The 24,155-nt window shown below is 47.0% G+C and overlaps 1 protein-coding gene across 1 annotated transcript in view; it reads left to right on the forward strand.

Annotated features, from left to right (window-relative positions):
• Nucleotides 1-648: 648 nt before the first annotated feature.
• LOC130464928 (uncharacterized) overlaps nt 649-24,155 on the forward strand; it is a 36,733-nt gene continuing 13,226 nt past the window's right edge. The window contains exons 1-2 of the mRNA XM_056834068.1: nt 649-1,160; nt 3,551-4,453. Of these exons, the coding sequence (XP_056690046.1) occupies nt 3,556-4,453 (898 nt within the window). The 5' untranslated portion in view covers nt 649-1,160; nt 3,551-3,555. The remainder of the gene's footprint in view (nt 1,161-3,550; nt 4,454-24,155) is intronic.

Here is a 24,155-nt window from a genome sequence, read left to right on the forward strand (position 1 = left end):
TGCTTACCTTGTTTGGGCCATGTCGTGCCCTTGCTTACCTTTCTTGGTCATGCCTTGCCTTGCTTGGGCCATGTCGTGCCCTTGCTTACCTTTCTTGGGTCATGCCTTGCCTTGCTTGGGCCATGTCGTGCCCTTGCTTACCTTTCTTGGGTCATGCTTACCTTGTTTGGGCCATGTCGTGCCCTTGCTTACCTTTCTTGGTCATGCCTTGCCTTGCTTGGGCCATGTCGTGCCCTTGCTTACCTTTCTTGGGTCATGCTTGCCTTGCTTGGGCCATGTCGTGCCCTTGCTTACCTTTCTTGGGTCATGCTTACCTTGCTTGGGCCATGTCGTACCCTTGCTTACCTTTCTTGGGTCATGCCTTGCCTTGCTTGGGCCATGTCGTGCCCTTGCTTACCTTTCTTGGGTCATGCCTTGCCTTGCTTGGGACATGTCGTGCCCTTGCTTACCTTTCTTGGGTCATGCCTTGCCTTGCTTGGGCCATGTCGTGCCCTTGCTTACCTTTCTTGGGTGATGCTTACCTTGCTTTGGCCATGTCGTGCCCTTGCTTACCTTTCTTGGGTCATGCTTACCTTGCTTGGGCCATGTCGTACCCTTGCTTACCTTTCTTGGGTCATGCCTTGAAGGAATTATGTCCTTAGACATTTCCGGCAATTACTAAATACAAATAGGAATTAATTATGAAGATAATAAGTTAATTATTTTAGTAATCATATTTGCTTGCTAGAGAATAAATGTGATTAGTAGGACAATATTGATTGGACCTACAACTAAAATAATTTAATCCTATAAGGTCACACATATAAGCACTAATTGGAATGGGCCCAAAAGGCCCGATGGCAACCGGTCTATTAAGGGAAAGAATGTTGGGCCTTGGTTTTGTGTTAACCTAAAACTCTCACATTATAATAGTTATAATGTCAGGGATTTAGAAATCACGTTCATTCAAAATATCTGACAAAAAGAAAAACACAAAAACCCTAATTCTAATTCTCTAAACGCCGTACATCCCAAACAAAGCAAGAGACAGATTGTGATCGTTCTCTTCCGTACTAGCATACGTGGGATTCAATTCGTGCTTGTGGACTGAGTAGAGGAGCAACAAGTGGGGCTCTAAGATCTTCGAAGCTTGCATACGAACGGGAGAACACGCTTCAAAGGTGATTATTCTTTCGACTTAATCTGATCTATACTATTGTTATGCATGAGATCCTGTGATAGATGTTAGGAAATTGTTTCCTGAAATTCCGCTTTATGCATCTATATGTTCCTACAGTGGTATCAGTTTTAGCCTCTTGTATAATATTTTATGATCATGATTGTATGCAACATTATTATTTTGATTCAATTAAGGGAAGATTTATTTATGGCTTGAATTTGCACAATTAATATATGATATTAATTGATTGGAATCATTAAATCGTGATTTAATTAATTTTTGCTCAAAATAAATTTATAAAATTCCGAAATTTTTATCACAGGGTCGAAATTAACAGTTAATATCACATAAAAATTTTTGGATTTTTTAAAATTAAATTCGTCAGATTTTAAATTATTTAATGGTTAATAAGATTAATCATGGAAATAATTTTTTAACAATTAAAGATTTGATTTTTAATTTGTTAAATAAATCTACTGATTATCCCCTAATTTTTATACAATAGCCGAAATTTTTTGGTAATTTTTTAACCAATTTTCGGAATTTTTGTATATTAATTATTGAATTTGGTTAATTTTTATGTTTAATTCGATTAATCATAAAATTTAAGGATAACAATTAAAATTTTTGATTTTATTTGTTAAGAAAATTCAATAGATCTGCTTGGTAATTTAATTTCGGACAATAATTGTTATTTTCTTGAATTATTTGAATAAAATGAGATAATTATGCCTTAAATTTTGAATTCTTGTTAGATTTAATTTTAATAAAGAGTTTAAATTGAAATCTAACTTCTAACAACCCTAAAATTCAGTTTAAGGATTGTTAATTTATTCAAATTTTTTGCCATTATTTTCGGATAATTAAACCCTAATTAAATTGTTAATCTTTAACAAAAGTTGAATAAAGATTAATTTAATTTAGGTAATTGTTACCCAAATTAAAATAACAACCTCCATGGCTGGGTGGCCACCACCCGCGACGTTGGAGCCACGGTGGAGGATAATTAGGGTGGCGTTCCGGCGGGAAAAGGGAATTAAAAATTCGAAATAAGATCTCCTAATTTTTTGGAAAAGTTAGAAATTTTCTCAAATTAAAGATTGTTTTCCAAAAGGTTTTGGGAAATAGTCTGGGTTGAAGGTTTTGGAAATTTGGTGTTTTGGTTCGATTCTCATTTATTAATTGAAATTGATAAGAAGAGTTGGAAATTAACTTGGGTTTAGTTCTTCTAAATTAAAAATAATTTCCAAAATATATTTTGAGTAACTTGAAAATATTTTTTTTTGAAAAACATATTTTCAATGTTGAGCATAAATCCACAAATTTCCTTTCAAATGTAAATTTTTGATTAATAAGATTATTCTAGCCATATTTAAATAGTAATTGAATTAAAATAATAAAGTTTCCCAAATAACGTTAAACTTAAATTGTTTAAGTTTTTTAGTATTATTTTGGAAATGTTATTTGCTTATTAATAGTTAATAAGTAAATAATTTTTGTCTAATATATTTTAATATTATATGCGTGTATGGAATATTATGATATTTTGTTACAGGCAAGTGACTAGTATGGCCCAAAATAGGATAGAAAATACGATCTGCGTATCGTTTTGTATTCTTGTAAATTTTGAAATACGATCTGCGCATCGTTCTGTATTGTTGTAATTTAATTTAAAAGTTTAAATTAGATTATAAAGTTCGTATTATGAGTTCGATGAAGTAAGAAGGTTCAATCAAAAAATTCAAGGATGGAGATCCAAGAAAGATGAACAGGAACCCAAGAAGATTTGAGCTTATTTTTTAGGGGCCATACTAGGATCACATTTATTTTTATGCATTTTATATTGCCTTAAAATGCTTATTGAGTTTATGTATGTGGTTATTTAAAGCAATGTGTTCACTTTTAATTAACCAACATAGTAAACTTAGGTCCCAAAATAATATTGAGTTTAAGTGCTTTTCCATACAACACCTATAAAGCCTTAGATCATGAGTAATAGGTTCTGCCAAAGCAGGGTGTTGCTTATAATTCCGAGGATAGTAGGGTAGGTTTTTGAAACTTACATGTTAATGTTTGGTTTAACTCAACAAAACTATCAAAAGACAAAGTTTTGGGTTTTGAAGCTAAGAGATAGGAAAATACAAAGAGTTGTTAACCTGTCTACCAAGAGTTATAATCAGTTATAATTAGTAAAATGTTTACTTACCTCGAATACTATAAATTAAAGTAGCAGGGCCAAAGTCCGTTTGATTGTAGTGGGAGGGGATCTTGGTTAATTCTTTATTCAATGGGGACTTCTAATTTTGAATAAAGGGTAGTAGTGAATTGAATTTGTTTAATTGCTACTTTTGATAAACATTATATTGAATCTTGCTTTACTTTTTATTGTAGTTATCATGTCTGGTGCAAACAACTCTACTTTTAACTTGCGCCCTCTAATTGAAAACAAACTGAATGCACACAACTTCCTACAATGGGAAAAGGCTATGAGAATTGTTCTCAGAGCGGAAGGAAAAGAAAATGTTCTTGAAAATCCACTCCCTCTTGAACCCCTGCCAGAAAATGCTACTGAAGCTCAATGTCGAGCTAAACAAACTCTCCAGGATAACTCTCTGCAAGTAACATGTTTGATGCTTGCTTGCATGGAACCAGAGTATCAAAAGCGTTTTGATGGTCTGGATGCCTACACAATAATCCAGCAACTGAAAACTTTGTTTCAGAAGAATGCTAGATTAGGGAGGTTGCATAGTATGATGGTTCAGGACGAGGGGAACTTACCTGGTGAACCTGAACATAAGGATGTTCTAATGGTCAAGAGAGGTAAGCAGTTCAAGAGTATCAATGTCATAGAAGTTAATTTAGCTACAACTACTTCTTGGGTATTTGATACCGCTTGTGGGTCGCACATTATTGGTAATGTGCAAGGACTAAAAAGAAGTAGAAGCTTGAGCAAAGGCGAAGTGGATCTCCGAGTAGGCAATGGAGCAAGAGTTGCTGCTTTAGCTGTAGGAGATTATAGTTTACGCTTGCCTTCTGGTTTAATATTAGAACTTTATAATTGTTATTACGTTCCAGTTATTACCAAGAACATAATTTCTATTCCGATTTTGGACTCGGAAGGTTTTTCATTTCAAATTATGAATAATTGTTGTTCAGCATATTTGAATGGTATGTTCTATGTCTCTGCTAAATTATCAAATGGTTTGTATGTACTAGACTTACAAAACCATATCTATCACATAGAAAACAAGAAACACAAACCAAATGATTTGAACCCTACTTACCTATGGCATTGTCGATTAGGCCACATAAGCTCAAAGCGCATAGAGAAACTTCATAAGGATGGAATTCTCAAATCATTTGATTTTGAATCATTTGAAGTATGTGAGTTTTGCTTAATGGGGAAAATGACAAAATCTCCTTTCACAGGCTCAAGTGAAAGGGCCAATGATCTTTTAGCCCTCATACATACTGATGTGTGCGGACCTATGAGTACTTTGGCTAGGGGAGGGTACGGGTATTTCATTACTTTTACTGATGATGTGAGCAGATTTGGATATGTTTACCTCATGCGACATAAGTCGGAATCCTTTGAAAAGTTCAAGGAATTCCAAAATGAAGTACAAAACCAACTTGGAAAGAAAATTAAAGCATTGCGATCCGATCGTGGTGGTGAATATTTATCTCAAGAGTTTGGTGATCATTTGAAAGATTGTGGAATACTTTCGCAATTGACTCCACCAGGGACACCACAATTGAATGGGGTTTCCGAAAGAAGGAACCGAACTCTATTAGATATGGTTCGGTCCATGATGAGTCTTGCTAACCTTCCTGCCTCATTTTGGGGATTTGCGCTTGAAACAGCGGCATTCACACTCAACAGAGCTCCGTCCAAAGCAGTAGAAAAGACGCCATATGAGATGTGGACTGAAAAAGTTCCAAAATTGTCTTTTCTAAGGACATGGGGTTGTGAAGTTTATGTAAAACGTTTACTTTCTGATAAGCTTTCACCCAAGTCCGATAAGTGTCTTTTTGTGGGTTACCCAAAACAGACTAAGGGATACTACTTCTACAACCAAAGCGAAAACAAAGTGTTTGTTGCTCGCGATGGTGTCTTTCTGGAAAAGGAGTTTATTTCCAGAAAAACAAGTGGGAGTAATGTATATCTCGAAGAAATTCGAGATGAGCAACAAATGGATGAGGTTCACACCTCGTCAGAGACGACCCAGCATGAAAATGCTCAGGAGGCGGTGCATTCCATTCATGCGCCTTCTACCGTCCCACTTGGAGATAATCCATGCGAAGTCCCTCAACCTAATGAGGTGGAAACTTCTCCTGTTGTTCCCCAACGTAGGTCTAGTAGGACTGTCATTCCGTCAAAGAGATATATTGATTTCCTTTTGACTGAAAGTTCTGAAATAGAGATTTTAGAACATGAGGAACCTATTAGCTACACAAATGCTTTGACGAGTCAAGACTCCGAGAAATGGCTTGAAGCCATGAGATCCGAAATGGATTCGATGTTTGAAAATCAAGTATGGGACTTGGTTGCTTTGCCTGATGGGGTTAAACCCATAGGTTGCAAATGGATTTTCAAACTGAAAAAGGACAAAGATGGAAACATTGATGTCTTTAAGGCAAGACTAGTGGCAAAAGGTTTTAGACAAATTCATGGTATTGACTATGATGAAACCTTCTCACCAGTAGCCATGCTGAAATCCATTAGGATAATTCTTGCGATTGCTGCCTTTCATGACTATGAGATCTGGCAGATGGACGTCAAAACCGCTTTCTTGAATGGGTTCTTGAAAGAGGATGTGTACATGACACAACCACAAGGTTTTGAAGATCCAAACAGTCCAAGAAAAGTTTGCAAGCTTAAGAAGTCCATTTATGGGCTTAAGCAAGCATCCCGGAGTTGGAACCTCAGATTTGATGAGGCAGTCAAATCTTTTGGCTTCCTCAGAAATGAAGAGGAATCTTGTATATACAAGAAGTTGAGTGGGAGTAGTATTGCTTTCCTAGTCTTGTATGTGGATGACATACTTCTCATAGGAAACGACAAGACCATGCTTGAGTCAGTCAAGGAATGGCTTAAAAGTTGTTTTTCCATGAAAGACCTAGGAGAAGCTGAATACATCTTGGGAATAAGGATCCATAGAGATAGATCCAAAAGGATGATTGGACTTAGCCAAGAGACTTATATTGATAAGGTTCTTGCAAGGTTCAAGCTGGAAAACTCCAAAAGAGGTTTCATTCCCATGCAACATGGCATTTCACTTGGCAAGACTCAGTGTCCTTCGACACCTGATGAGGTCAAGCGCATGAGTAATGTTCCTTATGCCTCTGCAGTAGGGTCCATTATGTATGCCATGGTATGCACTCGACCGGATGTTGCATATGCTTTGAGTATGTGCAGCAGATACCAGTCAAACCCAGGAGAGGCGCACTGGATGGCAGCAAAGAATATCCTTAAGTACTTAAGAAGGACTAAGGATGATTTCTTGGTCTATGGTGGAGATAATGAGTTGGTTGCCACTGGATACACCGATGCAAGCTTCCAAAGTGACAAAGATGATTTCCGATCACAATCTGGTTTCATATTTTGTCTCAATGGAGGGGCTGTGAGCTGGAAGAGTTCTAAGCAGAGTACCATCGCAGATTCTACAACAGAGGCTGAGTATATTGCAGCAAGTGATGCAGCAAAAGAAGCTGTTTGGATCAAAAAGTTCATTAGTGAACTTGGTGTAGTTCCTAGCATTGAAAATGGCATTGAGTTATATTGTGACAACAATGGTGCCATTTCCCAGTCCAAGGAACCCAGATCGCACCAAAAATCCAAACATGTGCTCAGGAGATTCCATCTTATTCGAGAGATCGTTGAAAGAGGGGATGTGAAAGTAAGCAAGGTTCATACTGAGGATAACGTAGCTGATCCTCTGACTAAACCGCTTGCTCAACCTAAGCATGAGAGTCATACTAGGTCTATGGGGCTTAGGCATATGGGAGAATGGCTTTAGTTTGTTTACTTTATGTTTACAATTGTAAAGACATTTATTATGCTTTGAATGTTTATCAATAAAAGTTCATTCTTATTTAATTGTTTGGTTTAGTATTAAATAAAATGTCCAAATAACTTGTGTTTTCAAATAGGATTATCGAAAACGTTTTGATAATGGAACCCTATAAAGTGAACTGAAATCACAACTTATTAAGTCCCTAGTCTGAATCACTAAATTGGACATAAGTGATTTATGAGAAGACTAGCATGTAATTAATTGATAGTGCAGTTCCATGGGCTATGGAGACATAGGGATGTCTAATTGATTATATGGATGTATACTTGATGCATTGAGACTTGACCTAACTAGATTCTAAAAGTAGAATCAAAATTCTATATTTAGTGGATTCCTTAGACATGATTATGTCTTAATAACCATGAGACAATTAGTTTAACCTTGACTCTGTTAAACGCCGCGCCGTAAAAGGAGGTTATAAAAGCAGTGATCAGGTGGGCTAAGAATTGAGTGGGAGTTATGGTCATACAAGAGTGAATAAGTCCTCCTATTTGATAGGAATGGTGTCTGGGCCTCTTGATGAGCGAGAACTGAAAAATTGCATGGCCATGCGGTATGGGATTAAAATGTTAATCTTTATTTGAACAGTTCGAACTCGGCGATCAAGAAACTAGAATTTGAGAATAACAGTGTGTTATCAAATTTTGGCATTAAGAGACTTAAGGAATTTAGCATTGCCTTCTTGTCTTCGGACAAGTGGGAGATTGAAGGAATTATGTCCTTAGACATTTCCGGCAATTACTAAATACAAATAGGAATTAATTATGAAGATAATAAGTTAATTATTTTAGTAATCATATTTGCTTGCTAGAGAATAAATGTGATTAGTAGGACAATATTGATTGGACCTACAACTAAAATAATTTAATCCTATAAGGTCACACATATAAGCACTAATTGGAATGGGCCCAAAAGGCCCGATGGCAACCGGTCTATTAAGGGAAAGAATGTTGGGCCTTGGTTTTGTGTTAACCTAAAACTCTCACATTATAATAGTTATAATGTCAGGGATTTAGAAATCACGTTCATTCAAAATATCTGACAAAAAGAAAAACACAAAAACCCTAATTCTAATTCTCTAAACGCCGTACATCCCAAACAAAGCAAGAGACAGATTGTGATCGTTCTCTTCCGTACTAGCATACGTGGGATTCAATTCGTGCTTGTGGACTGAGTAGAGGAGCAACAAGTGGGGCTCTAAGATCTTCGAAGCTTGCATACGAACGGGAGAACACGCTTCAAAGGTGATTATTCTTTCGACTTAATCTGATCTATACTATTGTTATGCATGAGATCCTGTGATAGATGTTAGGAAATTGTTTCCTGAAATTCCGCTTTATGCATCTATATGTTCCTACATGCCTTGCCTTGCTTGGGCCATGTCGTGCCCTTGCTTACCTTTCTTGGGTCATGCCTTGCCTTGCTTTGGACATGTCGTGCCCTTGCTTACCTTTCTTGGGTCATGCCTTGCCTTGCTTGGGCCATGTCGTGCCCTTGCTTACCTTTCTTGGGTGATGCTTACCTTGCTTGGGCCATGTCGTGCCCTTGCTTACCTTTCTTGGGTGATGCTTACCTTGCTTGGGCCATGTCGTGCCCTTGCTTACCTTTCTTGGGTCATGCTTACCTTGCTTGGGCCATGTCGTACCCATGCTTACCTTTCTTGGGTCATGCCTTTCCTTGCTTGGGCCATGTCGTGCCCTTGCTTACCTTTCTTGGGTCTTGCTTACCTTGTTTGGGCCATGTCGTGCCCTTGCTTACCTTTCTTGGGTCATGCTTACCTTGCTTGGGCCATGTCGTGCCCTTGCTTACCTTTCTTGGGTCATGCTTACCTTGCTTGGGCCATGTCGTGCCCTTGCTTACCTTTCTTGGGTCATGCCTTGCCTTGCTTGGGACATGTCGTGCCCTTGCTTACCTTTCTTTGGTCATGCCTTGCCTTGCTTGGGCCATGTCGTGCCCTTGCTTACCTTTCTTGGGTCATGCTTACCTTGCTTGGGTCATGCTTACCTTGTTTGGGCCATGTCGTGCCCTTGCTTACCTTTCTTGGTCATGCCTTGCCTTGCTTGGCCATGTCGTGCCTTGCTTACCTATCTTGGATCATGCCTTGCCTTGCTTGGGCCATGTCGTGCCCTTGCTTACCTTTCTTGGGTCATGCCTTGCCTTGCTTGGGCCATGTCGTGCCCTTGCTTACCTTTCTTGGGTCATGCTTACCTTGTTTGGGCCATGTCGTGCCCTTGCTTACCTTTCTTGGTCATGCCTTGCCTTGCTTGGGCCATGTCGTGCCCTTGCTTACCTTTCTTGGGTCATGCTTACCTTGTTTGGGCCATGTCGTGCCCTTGCTTACCTTTCTTGGTCATGCCTTGCCTTGCTTGGGCCATGTCGTGCCCTTGCTTACCTTTCTTGGGTCATGCCTTGCCTTGCTTGGGCCATGTCGTGCCCTTGCTTACCTTTCTTGGGTCATGCTTACCTTGTTTGGGCCATGTCGTGCCCTTGCTTACCTTTCTTGGTCATGCCTTGCCTTGCTTGGGCCATGTCGTGCCCTTGCTTACCTTTCTTGGGTCATGCTTGCCTTGCTTGGGCCATGTCGTGCCCTTGCTTACCTTTCTTGGGTCATGCTTACCTTGCTTGGGCCATGTCGTACCCTTGCTTACCTTTCTTGGGTCATGCCTTGCCTTGCTTGGGCCATGTCGTGCCCTTGCTTACCTTTCTTGGGTCATGCCTTGCCTTGCTTGGGACATGTCGTGCCCTTGCTTACCTTTCTTGGGTCATGCCTTGCCTTGCTTGGGCCATGTCGTGCCCTTGCTTACCTTTCTTGGGTGATGCTTACCTTGCTTGGGCCATGTCGTGCCCTTGCTTACCTTTCTTGGGTCATGCTTACCTTGCTTGGGCCATGTCGTACCCTTGCTTACCTTTCTTGGGTCATGCCTTTCCTTGCTTGGGCCATGTCGTTCCCTTGCTTACCTTTCTTGGGTCTTGCTTACCTTGTTTGGGCCATGTCGTGCCCTTGCTTACCTTTCTTGGGTGATGCTTACCTTGCTTGGGCCATGTCGTGCCCTTGCTTACCTTTCTTGGGTCATGCTTTGCCTTGCTTGGGCCATGTCGTGCCCTTGCTTACCTTTCTTGGGTCTTGCTTACCTTGCTTGGGCCATGTCGTGCCCTTGCTTACCTTTCTTGGGTGATGCTTACCTTGCTTGGGCCATGTCGTGCCCTTGCTTACCTTTCTTGGGTCATGCTTACCTTGCTTGGGCCATGTCGTACCCTTGCTTACCTTTCTTGGGTCATGCCTTGCCTTGCTTGGGCCATGTCGTGCCCTTGCTTACCTTTCTTGGGTGATGCTTACCTTGCTTGGGCCATGTCGTGCCCTTGCTTACCTTTCTTGGTCATGCCTTGCCTTGCTTGGGCCATGTCGTGCCCTTGCTTACCTTTCTTGGGTCATGCCTTGCCTTGCTTGGGCCATGTCGTGCCCTTGCTTACCTTTCTTGGGTCATGCTTACCTTGTTTGGGCCATGTCGTGCCCTTGCTTACCTTTCTTGGTCATGCCTTGCCTTGCTTGGGCCATGTCGTGCCCTTGCTTACCTTTCTTGGGTCATGCTTGCCTTGCTTGGGCCATGTCGTGCCCTTGCTTACCTTTCTTGGGTCATGCTTACCTTGCTTGGGCCATGTCGTACCCTTGCTTACCTTTCTTGGGTCATGCCTTGCCTTGCTTGGGCCATGTCGTGCCCTTGCTTACCTTTCTTGGGTCATGCCTTGCCTTGCTTGGGCCATGTCGTGCCCTTGCTTACCTTTCTTGGGTGATGCCTTGCCTTGCTTGGGACATGTCGTGCCCTTGCTTACCTTTCTTTGGTCATGCCTTGCCTTGCTTGGGACATGTCGTGCCCTTGCTTACCTTTCTTTGGTCATGCCTTGCCTTGCTTGGGCCATGTCGTGCCCTTGCTTACCTTTCTTGGGTCATGCTTACCTTGCTTGGGTCATGCTTACCTTGTTTGGGCCATGTCGTACCCTTGCTTACCTTTCTTGGGTCATGCCTTGCCTTGCTTGGGCCATGTCGTGCCCTTGCTTACCTTTCTTGGGTCATGCCTTGCCTTGCTTGGGACATGTCGTACCCTTGCTTACCTTTCTTGGGTCATGCCTTTCCTTGCTTGGGCCATGTCGTGCCCTTGCTTACCTTTCTTGGGTCTTGCTTACCTTGTTTGGGCCATGTCGTGCCCTTGCTTACCTTTCTTGGGTCATGCTTACCTTGCTTGGGCCATGTCGTGCCCTTGCTTACCTTTCTTGGGTCATGCTTACCTTGCTTGGGCCATGTCGTGCCCTTGCTTACCTTTCTTGGGTCATGCCTTGCCTTGCTTGGGACATGTCGTGCCCTTGCTTACCTTTCTTTGGTCATGCCTTGCCTTGCTTGGGCCATGTCGTGCCCTTGCTTACCTTTCTTGGGTCATGCTTACCTTGCTTGGGTCATGCTTACCTTGTTTGGGCCATGTCGTGCCCTTGCTTACCTTTCTTGGTCATGCCTTGCCTTGCTTGGCCATGTCGTGCCTTGCTTACCTATCTTGGATCATGCCTTGCCTTGCTTGGGCCATGTCGTGCCCTTGCTTACCTTTCTTGGGTCATGCCTTGCCTTGCTTGGGCCATGTCGTGCCCTTGCTTACCTTTCTTGGGTCATGCTTACCTTGTTTGGGCCATGTCGTGCCCTTGCTTACCTTTCTTGGTCATGCCTTGCCTTGCTTGGGCCATGTCGTGCCCTTGCTTACCTTTCTTGGGTCATGCCTTGCCTTGCTTGGGCCATGTCGTGCCCTTGCTTACCTTTCTTGGGTCATGCTTACCTTGTTTGGGCCATGTCGTGCCCTTGCTTACCTTTCTTGGTCATGCCTTGCCTTGCTTGGGCCATGTCGTGCCCTTGCTTACCTTTCTTGGGTCATGCTTGCCTTGCTTGGGCCATGTCGTGCCCTTGCTTACCTTTCTTGGGTCATGCTTACCTTGCTTGGGCCATGTCGTACCCTTGCTTACCTTTCTTGGGTCATGCCTTGCCTTGCTTGGGCCATGTCATGCCCTTGCTTACCTTTCTTGGGTCATGCCTTGCCTTGCTTGGGACATGTCGTGCCCTTGCTTACCTTTCTTGGGTCATGCCTTGCCTTGCTTGGGCCATGTCGTGCCCTTGCTTACCTTTTTGGGTGATGCTTACCTTGCTTGGGCCATGTCGTGCCCTTGCTTACCTTTCTTGGGTCATGCTTACCTTGCTTGGGCCATGTCGTACCCTTGCTTACCTTTCTTGGGTCATGCCTTGCCTTGCTTGGGCCATGTCGTGCCCTTGCTTACCTTTCTTGGGTCATGCCTTGCCTTGCTTGGGACATGTCGTGCCCTTGCTTACCTTTCTTGGGTCATGCCTTGCCTTGCTTGGGCCATGTCGTGCCCTTGCTTACCTTTCTTGGGTGATGCTTACCTTGCTTGGGCCATGTCGTGCCCTTGCTTACCTTTCTTGGGTCATGCTTACCTTGCTTGGGCCATGTCGTACCCTTGCTTACCTTTCTTGGGTCATGCCTTTCCTTGCTTGGGCCATGTCGTTCCCTTGCTTACCTTTCTTGGGTCTTGCTTACCTTGTTTGGGCCATGTCGTGCCCTTGCTTACCTTTCTTGGGTCATGCTTACCTTGCTTGGGCCATGTCGTGCCCTTGCTTACCTTTCTTGGGTCATGCTTTGCCTTGCTTGGGCCATGTCGTGCCCTTGCTTACCTTTCTTGGGTCTTGCTTACCTTGCTTGGGCCATGTCGTGCCCTTGCTTACCTTTCTTGGGTGATGCTTACCTTGCTTGGGCCATGTCGTGCCCTTGCTTACCTTTCTTGGGTCATGCTTACCTTGCTTGGGCCATGTCGTACCCTTGCTTACCTTTCTTGGGTCATGCCTTGCCTTGCTTGGGCCATGTCGTGCCCTTGCTTACCTTTCTTGGGTGATGCTTACCTTGCTTGGGCCATGTCGTGCCCTTGCTTACCTTTCTTGGTCATGCCTTGCCTTGCTTGGGCCATGTCGTGCCCTTGCTTACCTTTCTTGGGTCATGCCTTGCCTTGCTTGGGCCATGTCGTGCCCTTGCTTACCTTTCTTGGGTCATGCTTACCTTGTTTGGGCCATGTCGTGCCCTTGCTTACCTTTCTTGGTCATGCCTTGCCTTGCTTGGGCCATGTCGTGCCCTTGCTTACCTTTCTTGGGTCATGCTTGCCTTGCTTGGGCCATGTCGTGCCCTTGCTTACCTTTCTTGGGTCATGCTTACCTTGCTTGGGCCATGTCGTACCCTTGCTTACCTTTCTTGGGTCATGCCTTGCCTTGCTTGGGCCATGTCGTGCCCTTGCTTACCTTTCTTGGGTCATGCCTTGCCTTGCTTGGGACATGTCGTGCCCTTGCTTACCTTTCTTGGGTCATGCCTTGCCTTGCTTGGGCCATGTCGTGCCCTTGCTTACCTTTCTTGGGTGATGCTTACCTTGCTTGGGCCATGTCGTGCCCTTGCTTACCTTTCTTGGGTCATGCTTACCTTGCTTGGGCCATGTCGTACCCTTGCTTACCTTTCTTGGGTCATGCCTTGCCTTGCTTGGGCCATGTCGTGTCCTTGCTTACCTTTCTTGGGTCATGCCTTGCCTTGCTTGGGATATGTCGTGCCCTTGCTTACCTTTCTTGGGTCATGCCTTGCCTTGCTTGGGCCATGTCGTGCCCTTGCTTACCTTTCTTGGGTGATGCTTACCTTGCTTGGGCCATGTCGTGCCCTTGCTTACCTTTCTTGGGTCATGCTTACCTTGCTTGGGCCATGTCGTACCCTTGCTTACCTTTCTTGGGTCATGCCTTTCCTTGCTTGGGCCATGTCGTGCCCTTGCTTACCTTTCTTGGGTCTTGCTTACCTTGTTTGGGCCATGTCGTGCCCTTGCTTACCTTTCTTGGGTCATGCTTACCTTGCTTGGGCCATGTCGTGCCCTTGCTTACCTTTCTTGGGTCATGCTTACCTTGCTTGGGCCATGTCGTGCCCTTGCTTACCTTTCTTGGGTCATGCCTTGCCTTGCTTGGGACATGTCGTGCCCTTGCTTACCTTTCTTGGGTCATGCCTTGCCTTGCTTGGGCCATGTCGTGCCCTTGCTTACCTTTCTTGGGTCATGCTTACCTTGTTTGGGCCATGTCGTGCCCTTGCTTACCTTTCTTGGTCATGCCTTGCCTTGCTTGGCCATGTCGTGCCTTGCTTACCTATCTTGGATCATGCCTTGCCTTGCTTGGGCCATGTCGTGCCCTTGCTTACCTTTCTTGGGTCATGCCTTGCCTTGCTTGGGCCATGTCGTGCCCTTGCTTACCTTTCTTGGGTCATGCTTACCTTGTTTGGGCCATGTCGTGCCCTTGCTTACCTTTCTTGGGTCATGCCTTGCCTTGCTTGGGCCATGTCGTGCCCTTGCTTACCTTTCTTGGGTCATGCCTTGCCTTGCTTGGGCCATGTCGTGCCCTTGCTTACCTTTCTTGGGTCATGCCTTGCCTTGCTTGGGCCATGTCGTGCCCTTGCTTGCCTTTCTTGGGTCATGCTTACCTTGCTTGGGCCATGTCGTGCCCTTGCTTACCTTTCTTGGGTCATGCCTTGCCTTGCTTGGGCCATGTCGTGCCCTTGCTTACCTTTCTTGGGTCATGCCTTGCCTTGCTTGGGCCAAGTCGTGCCCTTGCTTGCCTTTCTTGGGTCATGCTTACCTTGCTTGGGCCATGTCGTGCCCTTGCTTACCTTTCGTGGGCCATGCCTTGCCTTGCTTGGGCCATGTCGTGCCCTTGCTTACCTTTCTTGGGTCATGCTTCCCTTGCTTGGGCCATGTCGTGTCCTTGCTTACCTTTCTTGGGTCATGCCTTGCCTTAATTGGGCCATGTCGTGCCCTTGCTTGCCTTTCTTGGGTCATGCCTTGCCTTGCTTGGGCCATGTCGTGCCCTTGCTTACCTTTCTTGGGTCATGCTTACCTTGCTTGGGCCATGTCGTGCCCTTGCTTACCTTTCTTGGGTCATGCCTTGCCTTGCTTGGGCCATGTCGTGCCCTTGCTTGCCTTTCTTGGGTCATGCCTTGCCTTGCTTGGGCCAAGTCGTCCCCTTGCTTACCTTTCTTGGGTCATGCTTACCTTACTTGGGCCATTTCGTGCCCTTGCTTACCTTTCTTGGGTCATGCCTTGCCTTGCTTGGGCCATGTCGTGCCCTTGCTTGCCTTTCTTGGGTCATGCCTTGCCTTGCTTGGGGCAAGTCGTGCCCTTGCTTGCCTTTCTTGGGTCATGCTTACCTTGCTTGGGCCATGTCGTGCCCTTGCTTACCTTTCTTGGGTCATGCCTTGCCTTGCTTGGGCCATTTCGTGCCCTTGCTTACCTTTCTTGGGTCATGCCTGGCCTTGCTTGGGCCATGTCGTGCCCTTGCTTGCCTTGCTTGGGTCATGCCTTGCCTTGCTTGGGTCATGTCGTGCCCTTGCTTGTCTTTCTTGGGTCAGGCCTTGCCTTGCTTAGGCCATGTCGTGCCCTTGCTTGCCTTTCTTTGGTCATGCCTTGCCTTGCTTGGGCCATGTCGTGCCCTTGCTTGCCTTTCTTGGGCCATGTCGTGCCCTTGCTTGCCTTTCTTGGGTCATGCTTTGCCTTGCTTGGGCCATGTCGTGCCCTTGCTTGCCTTTCTTGGGTCATGCTTTGCCTTGCTTGGGCCATGTCGTGCCCTTGCTTGCCTTTCTTGGGTCATGGATTGCCTTGCTTGGGCCATGTCGTGCCCTTGCTTGCCTTTCTTGGGTCATGCATTGCTTTGCTTGGGCCATGTCGTGCCCTTGCTTGCCTTTCTTGGGTCATACCTTGCCTTGCTTGGGCCATGTCGTGCCCTTGCTTAGAGGCAACAAATTTTTTTTTAAAAAAAAAAAATTTTTTTATATTTTTTTTGAATTTTTTTAGAATTTTTTTGATTTTTTTTTTTTTTTCAAAAAAATAATTTTTCGCGTCAAATCGGGTCGAATGATCCAAAATTTTCAATCCGTCTAATGTCATGGGCATGTGTGGTGTCGTAGGGGGGCCGACCATGCCCAACGGTGCCCAACGGTGCCCACAAGAGAGTTTTAAGCCAACCTTGACCATCCATCCTTCCACTCTCACGCTCCCCCTATAGAGGTTTATTTTGAATTAGCTAAATTTTCCTAGTGAACAGCCAAGTGACAGTAACATAATAATGGCTCAAAACTTGAGTTTTTGTCATAATAATGCCCCGTTTTTTTTGTTGGAAAACCTTATATGGGCATTAAGCTTAATTTTCAATAATTATTTTTTCAAAAAAATTATTTTTGTTTTCCGATAATAGGGAAAATAGGGGTAAAAACGGGAAAAATAAGGGAAAAATTCAAAAAAATCTCAAAAAAATCCCCAAAAATCCCAAAAAATTCAAAAAAATCCCAAAAAGTTATTGGTGTTGAAATTTTTTATTTTTGGACCTAGGGGGGTGCCCGTGTGGTCCCGGGTTGCTATTTTAGGGGTAAAAACGGGGAAAATCCCAAAAAATTCAAAAAAATCCCAAAAAATCCGAAAAAATAGGAAAAGACATATAAATATATATAGAAAACATTGGTGTTGAAATTTTTTATTTTGGGACCTCGGGGGGTGCCCGTGTGGTCCCGGGTTGCTATTTTTGGAAAGTTTTCGGGAAAATTCATTCATAGTGGTCATTATTGTGCATGTGGTCCGATCGTTTTGCCTTGGGCCATGCCTTGGGTCCGATTGTTGTGCCTTGGGCCATGCCTTTCCCTTGCGTGCTTATGGATGCCATGCCCTTGGTCCATGTCAATGCGATCGTTAGGAATGCAACATAGAAAACCATCACTCGCCCAAGGCCTGTATAGCACTTGGAGCAAACACTGAAGAGGTTTATCGGCGTGCGGTTCACGGAGCCCGCCAGCTAAAAAAACCAAACACCACTCACACGCGTAGCGTACCGCTTGGCCAAGAAACAACGAGCTTGCATCCCACGACCACAAAGTGGCCGCAAGGATGGGCTAGATGTCCCCCGAATAGCACCGTTTGATGTGAAAGAAACAAACAAATCGAGGCGGGACAACACTGGCTAAGGTTAGCTAACACAACGTCAACTAGAATTGGACTGCACCCACATGCCGCTTGATATCGCCCGCATCCGGGAACGGTCCGCATCGAGTTTCGGAAACATTAGCACACTAAAGCCAAAAGGGACAAGAGGTTTGTTCAAAGATCGACGACGAGATTTAGTCCGCTCTCTAGTGTGCTGCTTGGTCCTCTGCCCGCACACAAGAACAGTCTGAATCCGGTCATCGAGGCCCAAGCTCCCCTCGACTATAGTACCCGTTCCAGGTTTGCTCGAAGGAAAGACGACGAGATTTAGTATGCTCTTGTGTGCTTCTTGGTCCGTTGCCCGCACACTAGAACACACCGCATCCGATCATGGATTCCCAAGCTCCCCTACAATACCTACGAGGTTTGTTCGTAGGACGACGTCAACTAGATTTGAGTCCGCGCTCGTGGGCTGCTCGGTCCGCTGCCCGCAAGAACAGACCGCATCCGGTCGACAAGTCCCAAACTCCCCTCCGCTAACCCATCCGAGAGACGACCACGGGACCATTGCGGCATACGAAAAAACGAGGTCAAGTCGGGACGTTAGCCGTATTGCGGGCCAAATCCACCACCGTCATCCCCCGACTTTACGGAGCCGAAAAATTCCCTCAATGGATCGTTGGATTTTTTTTTTCTGAACAACGAAAACTCAAGGTCAAGTCGGTACTATGGCCGTGTCGTAGGCCAATTCCACAACCGTCATCCCCCGAAATACTCCGTCAATCGAACCGTAACACCTTTCTTTGCTTACCTTGCTTGGGATATGCCTTGCCATGCCTTCCTCTTGCCTTTCTTTGCCACGACTTTCCCTTGCTTACCTTGCTTGGGCCATGCCTTGCCACGACTTGCCCTTACATGCCTTTCTTTGCCACGACTTGCCCTTGCTTGCCTTGCTTGGGCATGGCGTGCCCTTACTTACCTTTCTTGGGTCATGCTTACCTTGCTTGGGCCATGTCGTGCCCTTTCTTACCTTTCTTGGGTCATGCCTTACCTTGCTTGGGCCATGTCGTGCCCTTGCTTACCTTTCTTGGGTCATGCTTACCTTGCTTGGGCCATGTCGTGCCCTTGCTTACCTTTCTTGCGTCATGCCTTGCCTTGCTTGGGCCATGTCGTTCCCTTGCTTACCTTTCTTGGGTCATGCCTTGCCTTGCTTGGGCGATGTCGTGCCCTTGCTTACCTTTCTTGGGTCATGCTTACCTTGCTTGGGCCATGTCGTGCCCTTGCTTACCTTTTTTGGGTCATGCCTTGCCTTGCTTGGGCCATGTTGTGCCCTTGCTTACCTTTCTTGGGTCTTGCTTACCTTGTTTGGGCCATGTCGTGCCCTTGCTTACCTTTCTTGGGTCATGCTTACCTTGCTTGGGTCATGCCTTGCCTTGCTTGGGCCATGTCGTGCCCTTGCTTACCTTTCTTGGGTCTTGCTTACCTTGTTTGGGCCATGTCGTGCCCTTGCTTACCTTTCTTGGGTCATGCTTACCTTGTTTGGGCCATGTCGTGCCCTTGCTTACCTTTCTTGGTCATGCCTTGCCTTGCTTGGGCCATGTCCTGCCCTTGCTTACCTTTCTTGGGTCTTGCTTACCTTGTATGGGGCATGTCGTGCCCTTGCTTACCTTTCTTGGGTCATGCCTTGCCTTGCTTGGGCCATGTCGTGCCCTTGCTTACCTTTCTTGGGTCATGCTTACCTTGCTTGGGCCATGTCGTGCCCTTGCTTACCTTTCTTGGGTCATGCTTACCTTGCTTGGGCCATGTCGTGCCCTTGCTTACCTTTCTTGGGTCATACCTTGCCTTGCTTGGGCCATGTCGTGCCCTTGCTTACCTTTCTTGGGTCATGCTTACCTTGCTTGGGCCATGTCGTGCCCTTGCTTACCTTTCTTGGGTCATGCCTTACCTTGCTTGGGTCATGCTTACCTTTCTTGGGTCATGCTTTGCCTTGCTTGGGCCATGTCGTGCCCTTGCTTACCTTTCTTGGGTCATGCCTTGCCTTGCTTGGGCCATGTCGTGCCCTTGCTTGGCTTTCTTGGGTCATGCCTTGCCTTGCTTGGGCCATGTCGTGCCCTTGCTTACCTTTCTTGGGTCATGCTTACCTTGCTTGGGCCATGTCGTGCCCTTGCTTACCTTTTTTGGGTCATGCCTTGCCTTGCTTGGGCCATGTCGTGCCCTTGCTTGCCTTTCTTGGGTCATGCCTTGCCTTGCTTGGGCCAAGTCGTACCCTTGCTTGCCTTTCTTGGGTCATGCTTACCTTGCTTGGGCCATGTCGTGCCCTTGCTTACCTTTCTTGGGTCATGCCTTGCCTTGCTTGGGCCATGTCGTGCCCTTGCTTACCTTTCTTGGGTCATGCCTTGCCTTGCTTGGGCCATGTCGTGCCCTTGCTTACCTTTTTTGGGTCATGCCTTGCCTTGCTTGGGCCATGTCGTGCCCTTGCTTGCCTTTCTTGGGTCATGCCTTGCCTTGCTTGGGCCAAGTCGTGCCCTTGCTTGCCTTTCTTGGGTCATGTTTACCTTGCTTGGGCCATGTCGTGCCCTTGCTTACCTTTCTTGGGTCATGGCTTGCCTTGCTTGGGCCATGTCGTGCCCTTGCTTACCTTTCTTGGGTCTTGCTTACCTTGTTTGGGCCATGTCGTGCCCTTGCTTACCTTTCTTGGGTCATGCCTTGCCTTGCTTGGGCCATGTCCTGCCCTTGCTTACCTTTCTTGGGTCTTGCTTACGTTGTATGGGGCATGTCGTGCCCTTGCTTACCTTTCTTGGGTCATGCCTTGCCTTGCTTGGGCCATGTCGTGCCCTTGCTTACCTTTCTTGGGTCATGCTTACCTTGCTTGGGCCATGTCGTGCCCTTGCTTACCTTTCTTGGGTCATGCTTACCTTGCTTGGGCCATGTCGTGCCCTTGCTTACCTTTCTTGGGTCATGCCTTGCCTTGCTTGGGCCATGTCGTGCCCTTGCTTACCTTTCTTGGGTCATGCTTACCTTGCTTGGGCCATGTCGTGCCCTTGCTTACCTTTCTTGGGTCATGCCTTACCTTGCTTGGGTCATGCTTACCTTTCTTGGGTCATGCTTTGCCTTGCTTGGGCCATGTCGTGCCCTTGCTTACCTTTCTTGGGTCATGCCTTGCCTTGCTTGGGCCATGTCGTGCCCTTGCTTGGCTTTCTTGGGTCATGCCTTGCCTTGCTTGGGCCATGTCGTGCCCTTGCTTACCTTTCTTGGGTCATGCTTACCTTGCTTGGGCCATGTCGTGCCCTTGCTTACCTTTTTTGGGTCATGCCTTGCCTTGCTTGGGCCATGTCGTGCCCTTGCTTGCCTTTCTTGGGTCATGACTTGCCTTGCTTGGGCCAAGTCGTGCCCTTGCTTGCCTTTCTTGGGTCATGCTTACCTTGCTTGGGCCATGTCGTGCCCTTGCTTACCTTTCTTGGGTCATGCCTTGCCTTGCTTGGGCCATGTCGTGCCCTTGCTTACCTTTCTTGGGTCATGCCTTGCCTTGCTTGGGCCATGCCGTGCCCTTGCTTACCTTTTTTGGGTCATGCCTTGCCTTGCTTGGGCCATGTCGTGCCCTTGCTTGCCTTTCTTGGGTCATGCCTTGCCTTGCTTGGGCCAAGTCGTGCCCTTGCTTGCCTTTCTTGGGTCATGCTTACCTTGCTTGGGCCATGTCGTGCCCTTGCTTACCTTTTTTGGGTCATGCCTTGCCTTGCTTGGGCCATGTCGTGCCCTTGCTTACCTTTCTTGGGTCATGCCTTGCCTTGCTTGGGCCATGTCGTGCCCTTGCTTGGCTTTCTTGGGTCATGCCTTGCCTTTCTTGGGTCATGTCGTGCCCTTGCTTACCTTTCTTGGGTCATGCCTTGCCTTGCTTGGGCCATGTCGTGCCCTTGCTTGGCTTTCTTGGGTCATGCCTTGCCTTGCTTGGGTCATGTCTTGCCTTGCTTGGGCCATGTCGTGCCCTTGCTTGCCTTTCTTGGGTCATACCTTGCCTTGCTTGGGCCATGTCGTGCCCTTGCTTACCTTTCTTGGGTCATGCCTTGCCTTGCTTGGGCCATGTCGTGCCCTTGCTTACCTTTTTTGGGTCATGCCTTGCCTTGCTTGGGCCATGTCGTGCCCTTGCTTGCCTTTTTTGGGTCATGCCTTGCCTTGCTTGGCCCAAGTCGTGCCCTTGCTTGCCTTTCTTGGGTCATGTTTACCTTGCTTAGGCCATGTCGTGCCCTTGCTTACCTTTCTTGGGTCATGCCTTGCCTTGCTTGGGCCATGTCGTGCCCTTGCTTACCTTTCTTGGGTCATGCCTTGCCTTGCTTGGGCCATGTCGTGCCCTTGCTTGGCTTTCTTGGGTCATGCCTTGCCTTGCTTGGGTCATGTCTTGCCTTGCTTGGGCCATGTCGTGCCCTTGCTTGCCTTTCTTGGGTCATGGATTGCCTTGCTTGGGCCATGTCGTGCCCTTGCTTGCCTTTCTTGGGTCATGCATTGCTTTGCTTGGGCCATGTCGTGCCCTTGCTTACCTTTCTTGGGTCATGCCTTGCCTTTGTCGTGCCCTTGCTTGGCTTTCTTGGGTCATGCCTTGCCTTGCTTGGGTCATGTCTTGCCTTGCTTGGGCCATGTCGTGCCCTTGCTTGCCTTTCTTGGGTCATACCTTGCCTTGCTTGGGCCATGTCGTGCCCTTGCTTACCTTTCTTGGGTCATGCCTTGCCTTGCTTGGGCCATGTCGTGCCCTTGCTTACCTTTTTTGGGTCATGTCTTGCCTTGCTTGGGCCATGTCGTGCCCTTGCTTGCCTTTCTTGGGTCATGCCTTGCCTTGCTTGGGCCAAGTCGTGCCCTTGCTTGCCTTTCTTGGGTCATGTTTACCTTGCTTGGGCCATGTCGTGCCCTTGCTTACCTTTCTTGGGTCATGCTTACCTTGCTTGGGCCATGTCGTGCCCTTGCTTACCTTTCTTGGGTCATGCTTACCTTGCTTGGGCCATGTCGTGCCCTTGCTTACCTTTCTTGGGTCATGCCTTGCCTTGCTTGGGCCATGTCGTGCCCTTGCTTACCTTTCTTGGGTCATGCTTACCTTGCTTGGGCCATGTCGTGCCCTTGCTTACCTTTCTTGGGTCATGCCTTACCTTGCTTGGGTCATGCTTACCTTTCTTGGGTCATGCTTTGCCTTGCTTGGGCCATGTCGTGCCCTTGCTTACCTTTCTTGGGTCATGCCTTGCCTTGCTTGGGCCATGTCGTGCCCTTGCTTGGCTTTCTTGGGTCATGCCTTGCCTTGCTTGGGCCATGTCGTGCCCTTGCTTACCTTTCTTGGGTCATGCTTACCTTGCTTGGGCCATGTCGTGCCCTTGCTTACCTTTTTTGGGTCATGCCTTGCCTTGCTTGGGCCATGTCGTGCCCTTGCTTGCCTTTCTTGGGTCATGCCTTGCCTTGCTTGGGCCAAGTCGTGCCCTTGCTTGCCTTTCTTGGGTCATGCTTACCTTGCTTGGGCCATGTCGTGCCCTTGCTTACCTTTCTTGGGTCATGCCTTGCCTTGCTTGGGCCATGTCGTGCCCTTGCTTACCTTTCTTGGGTCATGCCTTGCCTTACTTGGGCCATGCCGTGCCCTTGCTTACCTTTTTTGGGTCATGCCTTGCCTTGCTTGGGCCATGTCGTGCCCTTGCTTGCCTTTCTTGGGTCATGCCTTGCCTTGCTTGGGCCAAGTCGTGCCCTTGCTTGCCTTTCTTGGGTCATGCTTACCTTGCTTGGGCCATGTCGTGCCCTTGCTTACCTTTTTTGGGTCATGCCTTGCCTTGCTTGGGCCATGTCGTGCCCTTGCTTACCTTTCTTGGGTCATGCCTTGCCTTGCTTGGGCCATGTCGTGCCCTTGCTTGGCTTTCTTGGGTCATGCCTTGCCTTTCTTGGGTCATGTCGTGCCCTTGCTTACCTTTCTTGGGTCATGCCTTGCCTTGCTTGGGCCATGTCGTGCCCTTGCTTGGCTTTCTTGGGTCATGCCTTGCCTTGCTTGGGTCATGTCTTGCCTTGCTTGGGCCATGTCGTGCCCTTGCTTGCCTTTCTTGGGTCATACCTTGCCTTGCTTGGGCCATGTCGTGCCCTTGCTTACCTTTCTTGGGTCATGCCTTGCCTTGCTTGGGCCATGTCGTGCCCTTGCTTACCTTTTTTGGGTCATGCCTTGCCTTGCTTGGGCCATGTCGTGCCCTTGCTTGCCTTTTTTGGGTCATGCCTTGCCTTGCTTGGCCCAAGTCGTGCCCTTGCTTGCCTTTCTTGGGTCATGTTTACCTTGCTTGGGCCATGTCGTGCCCTTGCTTACCTTTCTTGGGTCATGCCTTGCCTTGCTTGGGCCATGTCGTGCCCTTGCTTACCTTTCTTGGGTCATGCCTTGCCTTGCTTGGGCCATGTCGTGCCCTTGCTTGGCTTTCTTGGGTCATGCCTTGCCTTGCTTGGGTCATGTCTTGCCTTGCTTGGGCCATGTCGTGCCCTTGCTTGCCTTTCTTGGGTCATGGATTGCCTTGCTTGGGCCATGTCGTGCCCTTGCTTGCCTTTCTTGGGTCATGCATTGCTTTGCTTGGGCCATGTCGTGCCCTTGCTTACCTTTCTTGGGTCATGCCTTGCCTTTGTCGTGCCCTTGCTTGGCTTTCTTGGGTCATGCCTTGCCTTGCTTGGGTCATGTCTTGCCTTGCTTGGGCCATGTCGTGCCCTTGCTTGCCTTTCTTGGGTCATACCTTGCCTTGCTTGGGCCATGTCGTGCCCTTGCTTACCTTTCTTGGGTCATGCCTTGCCTTGCTTGGGCCATGTCGTGCCCTTGCTTACCTTTTTTGGGTCATGCCTTGCCTTGCTTGGGCCATGTCGTGCCCTTGCTTGCCTTTCTTGGGTCATGCCTTGCCTTGCTT

The sequence above is a fragment of the Spinacia oleracea genome, unplaced genomic scaffold, assembly GCF_020520425.1.
Source record: "Spinacia oleracea cultivar Varoflay unplaced genomic scaffold, BTI_SOV_V1 SOVchr0_014, whole genome shotgun sequence".
Lineage (NCBI taxonomy): Eukaryota > Viridiplantae > Streptophyta > Magnoliopsida > Caryophyllales > Amaranthaceae > Spinacia > Spinacia oleracea.